The sequence below is a fragment of the Hyla sarda genome, chromosome 12 (assembly GCF_029499605.1).
Source record: "Hyla sarda isolate aHylSar1 chromosome 12, aHylSar1.hap1, whole genome shotgun sequence".
Lineage (NCBI taxonomy): Eukaryota > Metazoa > Chordata > Amphibia > Anura > Hylidae > Hyla > Hyla sarda.
In genome coordinates this window covers 9,526,003-9,549,232 of record NC_079200.1, presented here as the reverse complement: position 1 = coordinate 9,549,232, position 23,230 = coordinate 9,526,003, and the positions used below count along the sequence as shown (strand labels likewise).

General features: G+C 45.4%; 1 protein-coding gene across 6 annotated transcripts in view; it reads right to left on the bottom strand.

Moving 5' to 3' along the window:
• ATP6V0A1 (ATPase H+ transporting V0 subunit a1) overlaps positions 1 to 23,230 on the bottom strand; it is a 110,551-nt gene that overhangs the window by 66,721 nt on the left and 20,600 nt on the right. For all 6 annotated transcript variants that reach the window (XM_056548158.1, XM_056548157.1, XM_056548153.1 and 3 more), the window contains exons 2-5: positions 13,334 to 13,486; positions 9,876 to 9,954; positions 6,475 to 6,572; positions 5,563 to 5,691 (exon numbers count right to left, since the gene is read on the bottom strand). In XM_056548158.1, the coding sequence (XP_056404133.1) occupies positions 5,563 to 5,691; positions 6,475 to 6,572; positions 9,876 to 9,954; positions 13,334 to 13,450 (423 nt within the window). In that variant the 5' untranslated portion in view covers positions 13,451 to 13,486. The remainder of the gene's footprint in view (positions 1 to 5,562; positions 5,692 to 6,474; positions 6,573 to 9,875; positions 9,955 to 13,333; positions 13,487 to 23,230) is intronic.

Genomic DNA, 23,230 nt, shown 5'->3' with positions numbered 1-23,230 from the left:
CCGGCAGGGAATCAGGGCAAGTGAGTATTACATTTTTTCTATTTTTATCCATACTCCAAGAATTGGCACTGAGGGGTCCAAACCATTATTATGAAGGCAGGAACCCGCAGCGGGAGTGATGACCAGAGTTGATAGTAAGGATAGGCCGCTCCAGAGGATTTCCATGATTTGGGAAACCAATTGTTGAATGGCCTTTTAGAACCTTTTATAGTCTTTAGAAGGGGAAATCCACAGTTTTTTTATTTTTATTTTTTTAATGGGAACATTTTTACTGAAAGTTGAGCTACATTTTACAAGTTGAAGGGATACAGCCTAAGAAACCTGAGGAGGATGACATAAGGAAACGAAAATGAAAAAAAAAAATAAATAAATAAATAAAACTTAAATGATATCATGTATTATATGAGAAGACTGCATCCTATAAGCTCTTAGCTGCTCTACGATCAGTCACATTCACTGTGAATCACATCTCGTATTCCATAAGTTAGGATTTTTTTTTATTTCGGGCAACGTGTTTCGAGAAGTTCCACCTCTCTTCATCAGGTGGACCAGACTAAGAGAGGTGGAACTTGTAGAAAAGCGTCATCCTAAAATAAAACATTCCTTTTATTATTTTATTGGTGCCTGTGGTTAATCCGTGCGCCCCATTTAAAGGGGTACTCCGGTGGAAAACTATTTTTTTTTTTAGATCAACTAGTGCCTGAAAGTTAAACAGATTTGTAAATTACTTCTATTAAAAAAAATCTTAATCCTTCCAGTACTTATTACCGTCTGTATACTACAGAGGAAATTCTCTTCCCTTTTGGATTTCTTTTCTGTCTGACCACAGTGCTCTCTGCTGATACTTCTGTCCATGTCAGGAACTGTCCAGAGTAGGAGAAAATCCCCATAGCAATCCTATGCTGCTCTGGACAGTTCCTAAAATGGACAGAGGTGTCAGCAGAGAGCACTGTGGACAGACAGAAAAGAAATCCAAAAAGAAAAGATTTTCCTCTGTAGTATTCAGCAGCTAATAAGTACTGGAAGGATTAAGATTTTTTTTTTTATTGAAGTAATTTACAAATCTGTTTAAAGGGGTACTCCCGTGGAAAACTTTTATTTATTTATTTATTTATTTTTAAATCAACTGGTGCCAGAAAGTTAAACAGATTTGTAAATGACTTCTATTAAAAAATCATAATCCTTCCAGTACTTTTTAGGGACTGTATACTACAGAAGAAATGCTTATTTTTTTTTTTTTTGGATTTATCTTCTGTCCCGACCACAGTGCTCTCTGCTGACCTCTGCTGTCCATTTTAGGAACTGTCCAGAGCAGCATATGTTTGCTATGGGGATTTTCTCCTGCTCTGGACAGTTCCTAAAATGGTCAGCAGAGAGCACTGTGCTTGTGACAGAAGAGAAATCAAAAAAGAAAAGCATTTCCTCCGTAGTATACTGCCCCTAAAAAGTACTGGGAGGATTAAGATTTTTTTTATAGAAGTAATTTGCAAACCTGTTTAACTTTTTGGCACGAGTTGATTTAAGAAAAAGGTTTTCCACGGGAGTACCCCTTTAACCCATTTTTCCCCTACCTTGCGATCGGTCTGGGATGGTGGCAGCTGTCTTACAACTCAACAAACATTTCATGCACTACTAGGTGTTGAGCAGTTTATGTACCTTTTCTCTACTTTGAAAAACTGGATGTCCAGCGCCAGGATACATGCAAAACAGGTTCTTTATTGCTTAAAACGCCATAGCAGGGGTCAGAATGTGACGCGTTTCAGGTGCATTAGCACCCTTAATCGTATATAAAATAAAACCACAATTGTCTCAGTATATATAGGGGAAATGACGTGGAACCACGTCATTTCCCCTATATATACTCAGACAATTGTGGTTTTATTTTATGTACGATTAAGGGTGCTAACGCACCTGAAACGCGTCACATTCTGACCCCTGCTATGGCGTTTTAAGCAATAAAGAACCTGTTTTGCACGTATCCTGGCGCTGGACATCCAGTTTTTCATTTTGCTAAGTGGTGCTGCCTCGCACAGTCCGTGCGCCTCGGGGCCTTTGAGGGTGAGCTGAGAATTCCATACATCTCCTGTTTTCTCTACTTTGTTACCCGTAGTGTCGGCACCAGGTAGCGCCTTCGTTTTTTCTTCTTTTTTTTTATTTCCCATATTCTGCTATTCCATGAATTAGGGAAAAGCCATAACCCAACACCTGTTTTCACGAACAATAAACAAGGGTTTTGTTCCCTTTAACAACGAGCGGTTAGGATGCAGCCTCCATATTGGATTAAGCCATTTGGACACAAAACACACAGACATCAGATGGAGCGGTGAAAAGGACGGTGAAGCCAGGATACCACCTGCATGCCAATAACTTCTTCTTTAAAAGCAACAAAACCTATTCTGATTGGTTAGGACCAAGCACCAATCATAATAGCTGTTCCCCCTCTGTACAATAGTATCATTACAGACTAGTATTTACCTGTCACACATAAAGAAAGCATTACCCTAGCAGTAAGCAGCATTCAGGTGAGCTATTACAGCCAAGAGAGGGGAGTACGGGGTGGTGGGTGTTCATTCTGCACTTACCTTACGTATACACCCACCATGTTAAAACCTCCCCATAACACAACTAAGAAGAGCAAGTGCTGCTCAGACATTGGTTACTGCCTGTTATGTCAAAGCAAAAGAGTGTTAAATCCCTGCACTGATCTTAGGAGCTGGAGTATGAAGAATGAGAGGGTTAAAGTAGTCAGCCATGAAGGTAAGTGAACGTCAGCAAGAAGACAAAGCAAACAGACAGGTGGCCGGGTGCATGGAGAGCAAAAAAAGAAGAGAATACAGGTAGAAAGCAGAAAACTAGAGACTGAGTTGGGCCATACACATTAGGGTAGTGTTTCCCAACCAGGGTGCCTCCAGCTGTTGCAAAACTACAACTCCCAGCATGCCCGGACAGCCGTTGGTAGTTTTGCAACAGCTGGAGGCACCCTGGTTGGGAAACACTGCATTAGGGTAATATTAAGATACTAAGGTTATGTGCAATAAAGACCCATTTAATCTGAGATTTTCGTTTGAATCTAATTCATGAACGTTTTTTTTTTTTTGGCCTCCACAGGATTTTTCTATGTTCCATAGTTTTAAGAAGAAGAAAGAAAAAAAAACTAAGAAATTAAAATCAGAGGTCCCTGCAACTTTGTCATAATTATCGGGGGGCCATAATTGCAGGGGGATCAGCCCATTCACTGTGAAACGATGTGTAAACGAGAAATAGGGGTCATGTCAAAAGGGGTCAGGAAGGAGAGGAGCAGTGTAAGCGGGAGAGAAGAAGGAAAGGAGCAGTGTAAGCGGGAGAGAGGAAGGGGAGGAGCAGTGTAAGTGGGAGAGAGGAAGGAAAGGAGCCGTGTAAGCGGGAGAGAGGAAGGGGAGGAGCAGTGTAAGCAGGAGAGAGGAAGGAGAGGAGCAGTGTAAGCCGGAGAGAGGAAGGGGAGGAGCAGTGTAAGCCGGAGAGAGGAAGGGGAGAAGAAGTGTAAGCGGGAGAGAGGAAGGAGAGGAGCAGTGTAAGCAGGAGAGAGGAAGGAGAGGAGCAGTGTAAGCGGGAGAGAGGAAGGAGAGGAGCAGTGTAAGTGGGAGAGAGGAAGGAAAGGAGCCGTGTAAGCGGGAGAGAGGAAGGAGAGGAGCAGTGTAAGCAGGAGAGAGGAAGGAGAGGAGCAGTGTAAGCGGGAGAGAGGAAGGGGAGGAGCAGTGTAAGCCGGAGAGAGGAAGGGGAGAGAGGAAGGGGAGAAGAAGTGTAAGCGGGAGAGAGGAAGGGGAGAGAGGAAGGGGAGAAGAAGTGTAAGCGGGAGAGAGGAAGGAGAGGAGCAGTGTAAGGGGGAGAGAGGAAGGAGAGGAGCAGTATAAGCGGGAGAGAGGAAGTGGAGGAGCAGTATAAGCGGGAGAGAGGAAGGGGAGGAGCAGTGTAAGCCGGAGAGAGGAAGGGGAGAGAGGAAGGGGAGAAGAAGTGTAAGCGGGAGAGAGGAAGGGGAGAGAGGAAGGGGAGAAGAAGTGTAAGCGGGAGAGAGGAAGGAGAGGAGCAGTGTAAGGGGGAGAGAGGAAGGAGAGGAGCAGTATAAGCGGGAGAGAGGAAGTGGAGGAGCAGTATAAGCGGGAGAGAGGAAGGAGAGGAGCAGTGTAAGCGGGAGAGAGGAAGGAGAGGAGCAGTGTAAGCAGGAGAGAGGAAGGGGAGAAGCAGTGTAAGCGGGAGAGAGGAAGGAAAGGAGCAGTGTAAGTGGGAGAGAGGAAGGAAAGGAGCAGTGTAAGCAGGAGAGAGGAAGGAAAGGAGCAGTGTAAGCGGGAGAGAGGAAGGAGAGGAGCAGTGTAAGCGGGAGAGAGGAAGGAAAGGAGCCATGTAAGCGGGAGAGAGGAAGGGGAGGAGAAGTGTAAGCGGGAGAGAGGAAGGGGAGGAGAAGTGTAAGCGGGAGAGAGGAAGTAGTGGAGCAGTGTAAGCGGGAGAGAGGAAGGGGAGGAGAAGTGTAAGCGGGAGAGAGGAAGGGGAGGAGCATTGTAAGCCGGAGAGAGGAAGGGGAACAGCAGTGTAAGCCGGAGAGAGGAAGGGGAGAGAGGAAGGGGAGGAGCTGTGTAAGGGGGAGAGAGGAAGGGGAGGAGCTGTGTAAGGGGGAGAGACAAAGGGGAGGAGCTGTGTAAGGGGGAGAGAGAAAGGAAAGGAGCTGTGTAAGGGGGAGAGAGAAAGGGGAGGAGCTGTGTAAGGGGGAGAGAGGAAGGGGAGGAGCTGTGTAAGCACGAGGGATGAAGAGAAGGAGCCATGTGAGTGGAAGCCAAGTGGAGAGAATGTATGCCAGAGTCACAAAACACAAGATGAAAAGGGGAAACCGTGTAAAGAAGCAGCAAGAAGAGAGACAAATACTGAAAGGAAATGTCAGGAATGGGGAAAACAAAGATGGCAGAAAAGGGTCAAAAGGTTAAAGCAGGTAGCAGTAGGAAACAAACAGTATAAGCAAGCAACAGAACAGTGATAACTGTAAACAGTGAACAATATGTAAAAGCAAATAGGAACAAGAGAAAAAGACAAAAGGAAAATGATAGTTAAATGAATAATAAATAAAGAGGGAATAGAAGAGAAATAATATACTACAGTACAGGTACTGAGACAAGTGATAAATGATAATAGGAAGCAAGAAGCAGCCAAAGGAAGGCAACGTAAGCAGCGGCATCATAAGGACGGAAAGAAATAGATGGTATATAGAGAAAGTTGGTATATATTCAAATAGATAGCATATAGCAGAATACAGGGGCACATATTAACATAAGGGAACGTGCCATAAAACATCTCAGAATACAGTCACACAACACTTATTGTAAAACGTCATAAATCAGTATATAAAAGATGGTGACGGCCTCAGTCTGACGGCCATTACTTGTCACTACACATATACCAGACTTTATCCGTCCCACAAGATGTAAAAAGGTTAATAAATCTATCCGGGAGGGAAAATTAAAAAAAAACTACCGTATGACACAAAGCTGTTGCGTAATTCAGTCAATTTCTGAAATCAAGAGGAATAGAAACGCTGACCTCATCGAAAAATTGTTGGGTTTTGCGCAGGATGTATTTTAATTCGGTCAGTTCCAGAAAGTTCCTCTTCAGAGCTTCCTGGTTGGTATTGATCTCTTTTAATTCATTCTCGATCTTCTCAAAATTGGCCTGTGATAGAGAGATAATGAGATACATGAGAACGGAGCTTTTGTGCAACTACAAGGCTCAGCATGCCTAACAGTTTCTGAGAGACCAGCGCGCTATGACATTCCCTAGTAAGTGAGTATTGCAGTATTTCCCAAATAGGGTCCCTCCAGCTCTTGCAAAACAGCCTGGACAGCAAAAGGCTAACTACTATATGGGGGCAGTGTGTTTGGGGGTGGGGCGCTACTACTGGGGGCACAATGGCTGGGTAACCTGGGTTTCCGACCGGTTTGATTTTAGGCCAAACTCTGGAGTATACTAAGTTCAACGACCAATGAGCCTCCAGCTGTTACAAGGGGTACTCCACTGCCTCAGCATTCAGAACATTTTGTTCCAAACGCTTAGTGCGGGTGTCGGGGCTCATGACGTCACAACCCCGCCCCCTCAATGCAAGTCTATGGGTGGAGGCGTCACGAGCCCCGACGCCCACACTCAGCGTTCGAAACAAAATGTTCTGAATGCTGAGGCAGTGGAGTACCCCTTAAAAAAACTACAAACCCCAGCCTTTGGCTGTCCAGGCATGCTGGGAATTGTATTTTTGAAACAGCTGGAGGCCCCCTAGTTGGAAAACACTGATGTAGAAGACCCCACTCTCTGCTTTCATAATCCCGGCCTCTGCCTGTAGCAGGATGGGGTGGGGGCAGGGGACCCCTGCTCTTGGGATCAGTCCTATAAGATACGACATAGAACTTTAAGGTGGGAATGGATGAACTACCAATAGACAAAAAACAACCCAGTCTGTCTCACCTCCAGATCAATCATGTCCCGAGGAAAGGGGACCTCCGGGTTCTCCCCCGTGTCAAGAATTGGGATGCTTGCTTTTTTAATCTCCTTCTCCACAAATCCTGTAAGATGAAAAAAAAAAAAGATATAAACAATAAAAAACTAAATTATTATACACAGTGGTCCCTCAAGTTACAATATTAATTGGTTCCAGGACGACCATTGTATGTTGGGACCAGAACTCTATGGAAACCTGGTAATTGGTTCTGAAGCCACAAAAATGTCATCCAAAAATAGGAAAAAGTGATAATGAAAGAAAAATAAGTAGATAACTAATATAGATAAAGCAAATCCTTACATATAAAAGTAAGAAAGATCTGCTGGGAGCTGTAATCACTGTCTATGTCAGTGTTTCCCAACCAGGGTGCCTCCAGCTGTTGCAAAATTACAACGTCCAGCATGCCCGGACAGCCGTTGGCTGTCCGGGCATGCTGGGATTTGTAGTTTTGCACCAGCTGGGGGCACCCTGCTTGGGAAACAATGGTTTATGTAGAGGACAGGAGCTTCTTCAGGGTCCTATACAGTACACACAGTGTCCCAAATGGAGCCGCCCTTACTTGGTGTCCAAAGGAGCAGCTAACCCTGGCACAGGTAAGGAGTAGTACAGAACTTGTAGTTCCTCCCTGTACTGTAGGGGGCGCTACCAGACAGCCAGTCAGTGCAGGCACTTCAGTAATAGAGGTGATTTACCAGTAAAATGCCCATTCTGATTGGTCAGTTCCTCTAGTTGTGACACGTTCACAGATCTGGACTGTCTGTAGCATTGTATGTTGAGTCTGGTTTCAAGTTACGATGGTCCAGAAAAAAATATTGTATGCTGAAACTATTGTATATTGAGGCCATTGTAAGTTGAGGGATCACTGTATATATTTTTTTTATATATTATTAAATATATTATAATATATATATATTTATACATAAATATAATATATATAGTTATTTATTACTATTAATATATTATTATTAATAATAAATTATTATTATTAATATATATATATAATTAATAAGAATTATTAAAGTTTACCTGTCGTCAACAAAAACTTCTTATATAATGCAGATAATACCATTATATGTATATTTGTATTATACATTGGTTAAAAAATGTCTATATTTTTGTCCCTGCAGCTATTGCCTATGTGTCTCTATGAGGAGTCCAAATACAGGAAGTGAGGGTGGACAAGCGGGGCTCTGTACACCGAGGACAAGCGGGGCTCTGTACACCGAGGACAAGCGGGGCTCTGTACACCGAGGACAAGCGGGGCTCTGTACACCGAGGACAAGCGGGGCTCTGTACACCGAGGACAAGCGGGGCTCTGTACACCGAGGACAAGCGGGGCTCTGTACACCGAGGACAAGCGGGGCTCTGTACACCGAGGACAAGCGGGGCTCTGTACACCGAGGACAAGCGGGGCTCTGTACACCGAGGACAAGCGGGGCTCTGTACACCGAGGACAAGCGGGGCTCTGTACACCGAGGACAAGCGGGGCTCTGTACACCGAGGACAAGCGGGGCTCTGTACACCGAGGACAAGCGGGGCTCTGTACACCGAGGACAAGCGGGGCTCTGTACACCGAGGACAAGCGGGGCTCTGTACACCGAGGACAAGCGGGGCACTGTACACCGAGGACAAGCGGGGCTCTGTACACCGAGGACAAGCGGGGCTCTGTACACCGAGAACAAGAGATACCCTGTACACTGAGGACAAGCGGGGCCCTGTACACTGAGGACAAGCGGGGCCCTGTACACTGAGGACAAGCGGGGCCCTGTACACTGAGGACAAGCAGGGCCCTGTACACTGAGGACAAGCAGGGCTCTGTACACTGAGGCTCTATGACACTCTCCGGACTTACACATCAGGATGATTGACAAGCCAGGAACCTGCACCGAGCCATGCTTGTCACGCCCTCACTTCCTGTATTTGGACTCCTCATAGAGACACACAGGCAATAGCTGCAGGGACAGCATTTTTTCACCCAAAATATACAATTTTTTTATCAATTTATAATACAAATATACATATAATTGTAATATACCAAGTCTCAAGATAGAAATGTAGGGAGAGCACACATGGAAAACTATATCACCTAATGATGTATACAGTAAGGTCCTCGGTGACCTCCGGTCAGAGTCTCCTGCGGGGTGCACGTACACAGATATAAAGCATCAACTACAACAGCCAAAGAAAACATAGGTGCCCTCACCGCAAAGCTGAGACTGTCGGGTCTAGGTGTCCGGTGATGGGTAGCCGGGTCACGGCATAGGCGCTGGTGTAGTGTGTATATTTTTGTCTCTGCAGCTATTGCCTATGTGTCTCTATGAGGAGTCCAAATACAGGAAGTGAGGGTGGACAAGCGGGGCTCTGTACACTCAGGACAAGCGGGGCTCTGTACACTGAGGACAAGCGGGGGCCTGTACACTGAGGACAAGCGGGGCCCTGTACACTGAGGACAAGCGGGGCCCTGTACACTGAGGACAAGCGGGGCCCTGTACACTGAGGACAAGCGGGGCCCTGTACACTGAGAACAAGCGGGGCCCTGTACACTGAGGACAAGCGGGGCCCTGTACACTGAGGACAAGCGGGGCCCTGTACACTGAGGACAAGCGGGGCCCTGTACACTGAGAACAAGCGGAGCCCTGTACACTGAGAACAAGCGGAGCCCTGTACACTGAGAACAAGCGGAGCCCTGTACACTGAGAACAAGCGGAGCCCTGTACACTGAGAACAAGCGGGGCCCTGTACACTGAGAACAAGCGGGGCCCTGTACACTGAGAACAAGCGGAGCCCTGTACACTGAGGACAAGCGGAGCCCTGTACACTGAGAACAAGCGGAGCCCTGTACACTGAGAACAAGCGGGGCCCTGTACACTGAGAACAAGCGGAGCCCTGTACACTGAGAACAAGCGGAGCCCTGTACACTGAGAACAAGCGGAGCCCTGTACACTGAGAACAAGCGGGGCCCTGTACACTGAGAACAAGCGGGGCCCTGTGCACTGAGGACAAGCGGGGCTCTGTACACTGAGGACAAGCCTCTGAGCGCCACACTACACCAGCGCCTATGCCGTGACCCGGCTACCCGTCACCGGACACCTAGACCTGACAGTCTCAGCTTTGCGGTGAGTGCACCTATGTTTTCTTTGTTTGTTATTCATATAATTGTTTTATATAAAAAGTTTTTGTTGACGACAGGTACACTTTAATAATAATTATATATATATATTGTAATAATAATAATAGTACTATAATTATGCAAAAAGCCTGTTAAGACGAGAGCAGGACAGACCGGTGTCACTAGACTCTGCCCTAGTTCTGCTTATCAGGCTTAGTCATATCAACGAGGCGCCCAGGAATAAGAATAGAAACCTACGCAGTTTACGGTCCATCTCCTCGCATCTTCTGACCTCATTGACAAACTTCCGCTGGAAAACATTGACATCGGGATTTAACTGGAAAGAAAAAAAGAAAAAAAAAAATGAGTGAGTAAGGACGCACTAACCAACAACTTCTAGAACACTACTACTCCTATCATATTCCTCCAAATGACTACATTCTGTCTGGGAGTATGCACCGGTCAAGCATAACAGATCACCTGACTAAATAGCGCAAAATAGATATGTTGCGTTTATCATCTGTGTAAAATATTAACTTGTGCACAAAAAAAATTGTGCGCGTATAAAACTTTACTCTCAGGGTCGTGAGGGTGTTTTTTATCCCCCCAGGGTGCACCCTTTAAAAAATCCATGCAATTAATTAAGTTGCATGAAAAACTGTGGAAATGAAAAGAAATATTGCGCAAATAATTTCACACAAATAAATAAATCCTCCCCCCCCCCCACCTTCCCTCTCAGACATGGCGGAATTGGTGTGGACTGTGCAATGTGGCATAGATATATCGTATGAGCACGATGTAAAATCCGAAGCGCGCTCATTCTTGTGTGGAAATGTTACAGATGTATTCTGCGGATTTAAAGGGGTTATCCAGGAATTTAAAAAACAGAGCTAATTTCTTTTTAAAAAAAATAAAAAAATGCTTCACGTCTGTCCCCAGGTTGGGTACGGTATTACAACTTGGCTCCATTCACTTCAATGGAGCTGAGCTGCAGAATCACACCCAACCTGGAGACAGACAGGGAGTGTTTCTTGAAAGAAATTAGCTCTGTTTTTCTATTCCTGGATAACCCTTTTAACCCTTCCTTTCCTTATGTAACAAATACTCATTTTACCACGAAATCATTAAAGGGGTACTCCAGTGGAAAAAAATTTTTTTTTAACTCAATTGGTGCCAGAAAGTTAAACAGATTTGTAAATGACTTCTATTAAAAAATCTTTACCCTTCCAGTACTTAATAGCAACTGTATTCTACAAAGGAAATTCTTTTCTTTTTGAATTTCTTTTTTGTCTAGTCTACAGTGCTCTCTGCTGACACCTGATGCCCGTATCAGGAACTGTCCAGAGCAGGAGAAAATCCCCATAGCAAACCTATGCTGCTCTGGACAGTTCCTGACACGGACAGAGGTGTCAGCAGAGAGCACTGTGGACAAGACAAAAAAGAAATTCAAAAAGAATAGAATTTCCCATGTAGCATACAGCTGCTAATAAGTACTAAAAGGATTTTTAAATATAAGTAATTTACAAATCTGTTTAACTTTCTGGCCCCAGTTGATTAAAAAAAAAAAAAAAAAAAAAAGTTTTCAACCAGAGTACCCCTTTAAAGGAGATCTGCAGCCATAGACACTTATTTCTTATTTGCAGGATAGGGGATAAGAGCCTGATCGCAGGGGGTCAGAATGCTGGGGGCCCCCGGCTCTGCCGCGGCTCTCCTGTGCAGGAGGCCGCAGCATGACACCGTAGCCATTTTTATTACTTTTTAGTTCTCTACCTTGATATTGTTCTGTATTTTCTGCTCAGTCAGATTCACAGACTGGGAAAGGGCGTTCCTCAGCAGGCATGACATCATCTGAAGCCATACAGGGGAGAACTTCCTCCCTCACTCTGCTACACACAGCCCAGAGCAGTCCAGTGTGAGATGAGCTATGATTGGCTAAGGCTGCACACACTAGACGCGTTTCAGGGCACTTTATATAAGATTATACAGATTATATAAGATTATACCTACTGAGGAAAGGGCCGTTCCGACAAACAAGTGCCCTGAAACGTGTCTAGGTGTTTTTTAGAAAAAGGTTTATTACACCACCGATCCCTATTGAGCACGCACTCACCTGAGGACTTTTAAACCTGCTCCGAATGCAGCCAAAGATCTTTGTTAAACCAGCCGTACTCTCCTGATCCCGTGTCCAGGCAGTCTTGCCGATTGCCTGTGACGTCACACGCCATAGGACACCACGAGGTCTGCATCCAGAAGCCGCCTGTTACCATCTATCAGTGAGCACCTTTGGGAGCGGCACAATTCCAATTTCATCTTGGTCTGTGGCAGGCAGACCACCGCGGTAATGCACGCCAGCGTTGTATACCACCCAAGCATTGCGGACCTCACCCTAAGGAGATCACGGCTGAGCTTTCCATTAGGCTGGTAACTATATTCTTATTATATCATTTGTTCTATCAGGATTCAATCCAAAGTACGGGACATTCCAGCACTGTCCGGACTATTAGATACCGGATTATCGGAAAATCTCATTTACTTCATAAAACAGTATTAGATATCGGTGTTTATGAGGTTTATTTTTGCATCTATTATTGTATTTTAATAACATTTTATATTATTTTGTATCACATAATTGAAGCGCGGTACCAGATCTTATTCATGTATCAGTTTTCTGATGCTAATTTTGAGGGGTTGGTATTTGTTTAATTCATTTACAAATCTGTTTAACTTTCTGGCATAAGTTAATAAAAAAAAAATTTTTTTACCCCGGAGTACCCCTTTAAATGATCATAAATTCCGGGGAAAAAAACGCAGGCAGCGCGGTAATGGAAAGGTAAAACAGGTCGTTCGTGTTTCAGGACATAACATTGTCTCCATGAAGATCATCTGTTTTGTAACTTCAATCACATTCACATAAATATTCATACCCAGGGCCCGTGATACCGAGGAGAATAACGTTACAGGAAACCGCTTCCCTTTTGTAATTTCCTGATATTGTCCATTCCGTGGAACTAAATAGCGCGATTCAGCAGACAATTCCCTTTCCATAGAACAGGGTCTCCCAAACAGGTTGCCTCCACCTGGTGCAAAACTACAACTCCCAGCATGCCCAGACAGCCTTCGGAGGAACGGGACGCCTATATCTCTGCAATGGGGGAACGTAGGAAGGCGAGTTAAAGGGGTACTCCACTGCTCAGCGTTTGGAACAAAGTGTTCTGAATGCTGGAGCCGGGACTGGGAGCCTGGGACGTCATAGCCCCTCCCTCTCATGACGTCACAACCCGCCCCCTCAATGCAAGTCTATGGGAGGGGGGCGTGACGGCTGTCACGCCCCCCTCCCATAGACTTGCATTGAGGGGGTGGGGGTGAAGTCCTGAGGGGCGGGGCTATGACGTTACGAGCTCCCGGCTCTAGCGTTCGGAACAGTTTGTTCCAAACGCTGAGCAGCGGAGTACCCCTTTAAAGTTTTGTTTTTTTATATGTCTTTTATATTTTTGCAGCAAAGGCACAGGGGGACATAAAAAATGTATGCCACAGTTTTTGTTTGTTTTTAACCAGGAACACTGGACCCTTTGTTTGCGTTCATGTTCATGTTGTAGTAACAGCAATAAAGTTAATTAAAAAAAATCACACAAAAAAAAAAATAAACAAACAATCCAGAAGTTGAGGTAACACAACAAATCCCTGGTAGAAACTAGGCTTTTTTTTTGTAAACTTACATCACGGAACTGCACTTTTCCCAGTTCTCCCAGTTCACTGACACAGCAGTAAGCGGCTTCAGACTGGAGAAAGAGCTGCGCCAGCGTCATCTCTTCACTGCGGAAGAGCTCCCCCATTTTTGTGGATGCGCCCGATGCTTATCCTAAAGCAAACTGAAAGAAAAGAAGAAGGAAAGGTTAGAAACACATAACTTACAATACATATAACAACAAGATACTCAGAAATGCACATCAGAAGTGTCCAGGAGGCGGGGTCCGGGGGTCCGCTGTGCCCTCAGGCCACCATACTGATCACAGGATCTGAAGTATAAAATTACAGATACCAGGGGTTTGGGGCAGGAACCTTGAAGTGCTGTAGTGAAAGTCTCTTTATTTTACTGTTGTCTCTGACCTTTCCCAGCATTCCATGCAGCCAGAGACAATATGTCATAAGTCACATGGTCTCTCGGGGGCGTGGCTATGCTGCAGTGTGTGGGTGGATAACATTACTTCAGCAAATCCCTTCCATCCTGCAGCATAGACCCGCCCCCTAGAGACCATGTGACTTATGACATTACTTCTATAAAAAATCTTAATCCTTCCAGTACTTATTAGCTGCTGAATACTACAGGGGAAATAAAATAAAATAAAAAGACTTGTACTACTTATTAGCTGCTGAATACTACAGGGGAAATAAAATAAAATAAAAAGACTTGTACTACTTATTAGCTGCTGAATACTACAGGGGAAATAAAATAAAATAAAAAGACTTGTAGTACTTATTAGTTGCTGAATACTACAGGGGAAATAAAATAAAAAGACTTTTACTCCAGCACTTTCGGGTGCGGGTCGCACCCGGAAGTGCTGGAGTACAAGTCTTTTTATTTTATGGTTGTCTCTGACCTTTCCCAGCATTCCATGCTGTCAGAGACAAATGTCATAAATCACATGGTCTCTGTGTGAGAAAACGGGGCAAAACGGCGCACAAAGGTGATAGAAGAATATTACACTGTATTATAACTTGTATCATGGGCTCAAAGGGTAAAAAAAAAACTGGAATACCCCTTTAAAGGGGTACTTCGGTGGAAAACTTTTTTTTCTAAATCAACTGGTGCCAGAAAGTTAAACAGATTTGTAAATGACTTCAATTAAAAAATCTTAATCCTTCCAGTACTTATTAGCTGCTGAATACAACAGAGGAAATTATTTTCTTTTTGCTGACTGCTGACACCTCTGTCCATTTTAGGAACTGTCCAGAGCAGCATATGTTTGCTATGAGGATTTTCTCCTGCTCTGGACAGTTCTTAAAATGGACAGAGAAGTCAGCAGAGAGCACTGTGGTCGTGATGTCAGCAGAGAGCTCTGTGTTCGAAAAAGAAAAGAATTTCCCCAGTAGTATTCAGCAACTAATAAGTACCAGAAGGATTAAGATTTTTTAATAGAAGTAATTTACAAATCTGTTTAACTTTCTGGCACCAGTTGATTTAAAAAAAATAAAAAAAAAATAAAAAAAGGTTTCCACCGGAGTGCCCCTTTAAAGTGGGGCCCGAGTCTTCACACGCATGGATATTTCGGCACCCATTTTGATATTTTGCTGACGTATCCATGACCCGAACAGCAACATGAGGTGAACACAGTGATCAGTGACTGGCATTGTTGCCTTGCAGCCCTGTGGTCCTAGGTTCAACATCTGCAAGGAGTTTGTATGTTCGCCCCAAGTTTGCACTGGTTTCTTCCAGGTACTCTTGTTATCTCCCACGACCCACACCCCCAAAAAAACACTGATAGGTGAATTTGGAATTTAGATTGTGACCCCCAGTGGGGACAGGGACCAATCTAAGCATTAAAGGGTTATTCCGGCTTTATACATCTTATCCCCCATCCAAAGGATAGGGAAAAAGATGTATAAAGCCAGAATACCCCTTTAACTGCGGAATATGTTGGCATTATATAAATATAGAAATTATTATTGAACATACCCTTACATAGAACTAGGTGATGTCCGAAGTGGACAACCCCTTTAAAGGGGTACTCCGGTGGGAATTTATTTTTTTTAAATCAACTGGTGCCAGAAAGTTAAACAGATTTGTAAATTACTTCCATTAAAAAAAAATCTTAATCCTTCCAGTACATTATAGCAGCTGTATACTAGAGAAGAAATTCTTTTATTTTTGAATTTCTTTTTTGTCTTGTCCACAGTGCTCTCTGCTGACACCTGATGCCCGTATCAGGAACTGTCCAGAGCATCATAGGTTTGTAATAGGGATCGACCGATATCGTCTTTTTAGGGCCGATACCGATAATCGGTGGAGGTTAGGGCCGATAGCTGATAACTTATACCGATATTCCGGTATAAGTTATCGGCTATTTAACCCCCTGCGACACCGCTGCAGATCATTGATTTAAAGCGGGCGCTTTAAATCAATGATCTGCAGTGGCTTTTGCGGGGCCATAGGCCGCCGCTGCCACCACCCGCTTCTCTCCCCTACCTGTCAGGGTGCTCCGGGCCATCCATCCATCGTTCCTGTAGTGTCCGGGGGCGTTCCGGGTGGAGGGTGGTCCGGGCTGTCCTTCTCCAGGGGTCCTCTTCTCCACTCCGGGCAGGCTCCGGCCTAGTACGCTGCATAGACGTCGCTGCGCAGTGACGCCCGTGCGCAGCGACGCACCTGACGTCACGGCGTAGCGGCGTCTATGCAGCATACTAGGCCGGAGCCTGCCCGGAGTGGAGAAGAGGCCCGCCGGAGAAGAAGGACAGCCCGGACCGGACCACCCTCCACCCGGAACGCCCCCGGACACTACATGAAGGAAGGATGGCATGGACCACCCCCATTACGGGTAAGTTTAATTTTTTTATTCACTCGGAGGGTAGGGGAAGGGGCCCGACCGGTATAGCAGTATGGGAAAAAATCCATACCGGTATACCGCCCAGCATCACGGTGGGGGGGTGCGACGCGGTGCGGAGGTGCGGAGGTACGGTGCGGCGGGTCGAGGGGGTGGCGGTCGCAGTGCGGTGGGGGCGGTGCGGGGGGCGGGGCATTATCGGCTTATCGGCAAGATAATTGCCGATACCGATAATGACCAAAATCGTGATTATCGGCCGATAATATCGGCCATACCGATTAGCGGTCGATCCCTAGTTTGTAATAGGGATATTCTCCTGCTCTGGACAGTTCCTGACACAGACAGAGGTGTCAGCATAGAGCACTGTGGAGAAGACAAAAAAAAAGAAATTAAAAAAGAAAAGAATTTCCTCTGTAGCATACAGCTGCTAAAAAGTACTGGAAGGGTAAAGATTTTTTTATAGAAGTAATTTACAAATCTGTTTAACTTTCTAGCACCAGTTGATTTAAAAAAAAAAAAAATTATTTTTTACCCCTCTAACATTCATTGGATCTGCAGGACTTTACAAGACCCTGCCCTGTGACCCCTGTTCTGAGACATAACAGATATCTGAAGACCCCGTAAACAAACCCTTCCTAATGTAAATGAACCCCTGCAGATCTAAGGCTGAATTATACAAACATCTGGTGCTTTGAGTAATAAAATATCACATTCTCCCCATGTAGGACCCCGACCGACCATCAAACCCCTCAGATGAATTGATTAGGGAAGTCTCCTCGCCGGCTTCTTTATTTACGGAAAATAAACAGGGTAGACACAAAACAATATCACTGCGTATCATCTCTCCCTCTACACACACCCGTCTGGGTACATCTGTATGGAGCATTGCGCCAGGAATTCTGTCTGTGCCAGATTTTGCGCCAGAATTGAAAAAAACCCGACTAACTCTCCATTTTGCTAAGAATACCCAAAAAGGGGCGTGGTCGCCGAGAAAAGGGGGTGTGGTCTCAGAAAAGGGGCATGCTCCCGCCATTTTCACAAAAACCCAACATATTTACTAAGTAGTGCTGGGCGGTATACCGGTATGAACCGGATACGTTTTTTTTTTTCTCCCACGGTATGGATTTTTGCCCATACCGCTATACTGGTCGGGCCCCTCCCCCCACCCTCCGAGTCAATAAAAAAAATTAAACTTACCCTTAATGGGGGGTGGTCCGGGCCATCCATCCTTCCTGTAGTGTCCGGCGGCATTCCGGGTGGAGGGTGAACCGGTCCGGGCTGTCCTTCTTCTCCGGGGGTCCTCTTCTCCACTCCGGGCAGGCTCCGGCCTAGTACGCTGCATAGACGCCGCAACGCCGCAACATCAGGTGCGACGCTGCGCAGCGGCGTCTATGCAGCGTTACTAGGCCGGAGCCTGCCCGGAGTGGAGAAGAGGACCCCCGGAGAAGAAGGACAGCCCGGACCGGTTCACCCTCCACCCGTAATGCCGCCGGACACTACAGGAAGGATGGATGGCCCAGACCACCCTCCCCGGACGGTCCCTGCAGCAACTGGGAAGGTGAGTCAGGGTTCTGGGATGGACAGGGGTCTGTATAATATACTAAACCTACAAGTAGGCCCTCCAGCTATTGCAAAACTACAACTCCCAGCATGCCCGGACAGCCAACGGCTGTCCGGGCATGCTGGGAGTAGTAGTTTTGCAACAGCTGGAGGCCCCCCTAGTTGGGAAACACTGACCTATACTATACACTACTATATATCACAGTTGTTAGACTCCTCCACAATCAGACACTTATTCCCTATCTCCTGTTGATAGGGGATAAGTGTCTGATAAGTTCAGTTCCATGGCGTACCTCTTTAAAAAGGGGTATTCCGGGCACAAACATTTTATCCACTATCCAAAAGGATAGGGGATAAGATGTCTGATCGCGGGGGGGGGGGCGGCTGCTGAGACCCCCCGCGATCTCTCTGCAGCACCCGCATTCTATGAGGGTGCTGAATCTCCAGAAACCTCACGCCCCCTCCCATAGACATGAATGGAGGGGGCATGGCGTGACGTCACGTCCCCAGTCCCGGAAACCCGGAGGTTTCTGAAACTAGAGACGCAGTCCCCGCATAGAATGCGGGCGCTGCAAGGAGATCATGGGGGGTCCCAGCAGCGGACCCCCTGTGATCAGACATCTTATCCCCCCATCCTTTGGATAGGGGATAAAATGTTTTTGCCCAGAATACCCCTTTAAGGGAAAGGAAGTCCTGGTGTGAGTACTGCTGGCAACCAACAGAGATCTGGTCCCGAAAGAGACTAAGAAAATCAAAGCCCTGAAATCACCTTGTCACCAATCTGAAGGGTTAAACTAACAAATCCAGGCATGATTTAAAAAAAATCCTTTAGAAAGTACAGCTACGCTTTTATGGTAAATGTATAGGAGGTGTCTGTATAATTTTCAATCACTTTATACCTACTATTATTTTACTAGATAAAACGACTCCTGCTACAAGCGGGGAAGGGAAATCGAATTCCGCAGAGCGGTCACTGGAGTACAAACCATGCATTGTTGTTTTTGGCAGTCCATACTTTACCTGACAGGAGAGCGACAGAACATCCGCGCAAGGGAATCTGACGAGACAATGAATGGAGGGGGCTCTGTCCTGTGACTTCAGTAACAGCCGGTAACGTCAGTGTAGAGGATGACCCTCCAAAGTGATCGGGAAACCAGGGCACTAACAGCTGTGCAAAGACTATACGGAACAAGCCGTCCTGGTGGATGTAAATACAATAGGAAAGTTCACACTGCAGACGGCTCTGAGGATCAGAGGAGAATAATGTGACTACCGAAAATGGACTTAGAATAAGTCATTGCCTCCTGGAAAATGGAAACATCACATGGTGATCAGCTGATCTCCGAGACAAAGGGGAAGTCATTATATGACTGATCTCCTGAAGGTGACACGTCTATAGTCTTATTACTGCTATAGGAATCCTTAAAGGGGTACTCCGCTGCTCAGCGTTTGGAACAACGAACGCTAGAGCCGGCGCCAGGAGCTTGTGATGTCATAGCCCCACCCCCTCATGCCGTCATGCCCTGCCCCTTCAATGCAAGTCTAGGGGAGGGGGCGTGACGAATGTCACGCCCCCTCCCATAGACTTGCATTGAGGGGGCGGGGCATGACATGAAGGGGTGGGGCTATGAAGTTACAAGCTCCCGATGCCAGCTCCAGCATTCGGAACTGTTTGTTCCAAAGGCAGAGCAGCGGAGTACCCCTTTACATGAGCACTGTCATTAAAACTAATTTTTGCTATTGCACTCCTTTCTAATATACTTTGTTTTTAAAAGAAAATGTAAAAAAGTTTTCTGCGTTTTATTTGTGTTTAAAAAATCTGCCACTAGGTGTCTCCCTACTTGTCCAGAGCACATTACCCCCCCCCATCTCTTGCACAGACTTTGGACTCCTTCTGGCCTGACACAAGTCCAAAATCAGGAAATGTTGAGGGGTGGGGTGAGCAGCCTTAGCCAATCATAGCTCATCTCACACTGAACTGCTCTGGGCTGTGTGTAGCAGAGTGAGGGAGGAAGTTCTCCCCTGTATGGCTTCAGATGATGTCACGCCTGCTGGGGAACGCCCCTCCCCAGTCTGTGAACCTGACTGAGACTGAGCAGAAAATACAGAGCAATATCAAGGTAGAAAACTAAAAAATAATAAAAAATAAAGGTAGGGGGTGGTTTATCATGATGGGGGCAGTGACCTGGGAGGATTATAAAATTTAACAAGATCATGACAGGTACTCTTTAAGGAAACCCTCGTAAAATTTCCTCAGTGGATCCATACTGACCAGAATTCAAGCTTAAAAAGGGCTGTCCCCAGCTCTCAGTGAGGAGCGCGTGGGGTAGACAGCACACGCTCCTATTATTTCTATGAGAGTGCCGAAGAGACCGGAGTACAGCATTCGGGCATCTCTGACACTCCCATAGAAGTTAAAGGGGTATTCCACTGGAAAAAAATCAACTGGTGCCAGGAGGTTAAACAGATTAGTAAATTACTTCTATTCAAAAATCTTCATCCTTTCAGTACTTAGCTGCTGTATTCTCCACAGAAAGTTATTTTCCTTTTGAATTTCCTTTCTGTCTGACCACAGTGCTCTCTGCTGACACCTCTGTCCATTTTAGGAACTGTCCAGAGCAGGAGAGGTTTGCTATGGGGATTTGCTCCTACTCTGCACAGTTCCTGACATGGACAGGAGGTGTTAGCAGAGAGCACTGTGGTCAGAGAGAAAAGGAAGTTAAAAAAGAAAAGAACTTCCCGTGGAGCATACAGCAGCTGATAAGTACTGGAAGGATTAAGATTTTAAAATAGAAGTAATTTACAAATCTGTATAACCTTCTGGCACCAGTTGATTTAAAAAAAAAAAAAAAAAATCCCAGTGGAGTACCCCTTTAACTTCTATGGGAGTGTTTTCCAGCAGAGTTCTCCTGTACTCGTCTACCGCACGAGCTCCTCACAAAGAGCAGGGTTCGGTTCTAGAGATCGCAGGGGGTCCCAGCGGTGGGACTCCCTGCAATCAGCTACTTATCCCCTATCCTGTGTTAAGAGGTTAGTTGCAAAACTACAACACCCAGCATGCCCGGACAGCCGAAGGCTGTCCGGGCATGCAGGGAGTTGTAGTTTTGCAACAGCTGGAGGCACCCTGGTTGGGAAACACTAACTTAGCAGTTGAATTAGTAGCAGAAATCGCAAATTATCCCAAAATTATCCCAAATTATCCCAAAAATCACATACAGTGAATGGAGTCCTATACGCAGGGTTACTCTATATAATGACAACCTTGTGTTCTGGCTGAAAGGGGATGAAACCAGGGATTGGAGGGGGATCTGCCCTCCCAGAAGTAAGTGCCATTTACTAGACTCATGACTTCCCCAAAAAGAACAGACAGTACCTGCGGAATGAAGCAGCGCAGATAACAATACGACTATTGTAGACATACAGCTTCATTATGGTCTCATGGCTGCTTATGGGTCGCTGTCATGTGGCTTTTGTGCAAAGTCTTGAGCAACAACTGCGAGAGCAGAACCTGTTTATTAAAGGTGACCTCCGACCCCTAAGAATGTCCTCCAAACGTCGAAATACTGTGGATGGTCTTGTAGAGGGTGGTGGAGATGGGTGGGGGCTTAAAGGGGTACTCGGGAGGAAAACTCTCTATGGGATCAGGATATACAGTCATGGCCGTAAGTGTTGTCCCCCCTGAAATTTCTCTATAAAATGAAGTATTCCTCACAGGAAAGGATTGCAGTAACACAGGTTTTGCTATACACATGTTTATTCCCTTTGTGTGTATATATATATATATAGATCTCCTCTCCTCTGTATATATATATATATATATATATATATATATATATATATATATAGATCTCCTCTCCTCTGTATATATATATATATATATATTGCAGTAACACAGGTTTTGCTATACACATGTTTATTCCCTTTGTGTGTATATATATATATATAGATCTCCTCTCCTCTGTATATATATATATATATATATATATATATATATATATATATAGATCTCCTCTCCTCTGTATATATATATATATATATATTGCAGTAACACAGGTTTTGCTATACACATGTTTATTCCCTTTGTGTGTATTGGAACTAAACCAAAAAGGGAGGAAAAAAAGAAAATTGTACATAATGTCACCAAACTCCAAAAATGTTCTGGACAAAATTATTGGCATCTTCCAAAATTGTGGATAAATAAGATTGTTTCAGTCATGTGATGCTCCTTTATACTCACCTGGGGCAAGTAACAGGTGTGGGCAATATAAAAATCACACCTGAAAGCAGATAAAAAGGAGAGAAGTTCACTTAGTCTTTGCATTGTGTGTCTGTGTGTGCCACACTAAGCATGGACAACAGGAAGAGGAGAAGAGAACTGTCTGAGGACTTGGGAACCAAAACTGTGGAAAAATATCAACAATCTCAAGGTTACAAGTCCATCTCCAGAGATCTAGATTTGTCTTTGTCCACAGTGCGCAACATTATCAAGAAGTTTACAGCCCACGGAACTGTAGCTAATCTCCCTGGGCGTGGACGGAAGAGAAAAACTGATGAAAGGTGTCAACGCAGGATAGTCCGGATGGTGGATAAGCAGCCCCAAACAAGTTCCAAAGATATTCAAGCTGTCCTGCAGGCTCAGGGAGCATCAGTGTCAGCACAAACTATCCATCGACATTTAAATTAAATGAAACGCTATGGAGGACCCCACTATGGAGGAGACCCAGGAGGACCCCGCTATGGAGGATACCCAGGAGGAGGACCCCACTATGGAGGAGACCCAGGAGGACCCCACTATGGAGGAGACCCAGGAGGACCCCACTATGGAGGAGACCCAGGAGGACCCCACTATGGAGGAGACCCAGGAGGACCCCACTATGGAGGAGACTCAGGAGGACCCCACTATGGAGGAGACCCAGGAGGACCCCACTATGGAGGAAACCCAGGAGGACCCCACTATGGAGGAGACTCAGGAGGACCCCACTGCTGACACAGAGACATAAAAAAGCAAGACTACATTTTACCAAAATGAACTTGAGTAACCAAAATCTTTCTGGGAAAACGTCTTGAGGACAGATGAGACCAAGATAGAGCTTTTTGGTAAAGCAAATCATTCTACTGTTTACCGAAAAGGGAATGAGGCCTACAAAGAAAAGCGCGCAGAACCTACAGTGACATATGGTGGAGGTCAGTGATGTTTTGGGTTGTTTTGCTGCCTCTGGCACTGGGGGCCTTGGATGTGTACAAGACATCATGAAATCTGAGGATTACCAATGGATTTTGGGTTGCACTGTACAGCCCAGTGTCAGAAAGCTGGGTTTGTGTCCGAGATGTTTGGTCTTCCAGCAGGACAATGACCCCAAACATACATCAAAAAGCCCCAGAAATGGATGGCAGCAAAGTGCTGGAGAGTTCTGAAGTGTCAGCAATGAGTAATACAATACAGAAATTAAGGTGCACTACTGTGGTAGATGTATACAGTGACATTGGCTAATCCCTCAACACTGATGTTAAAATTGA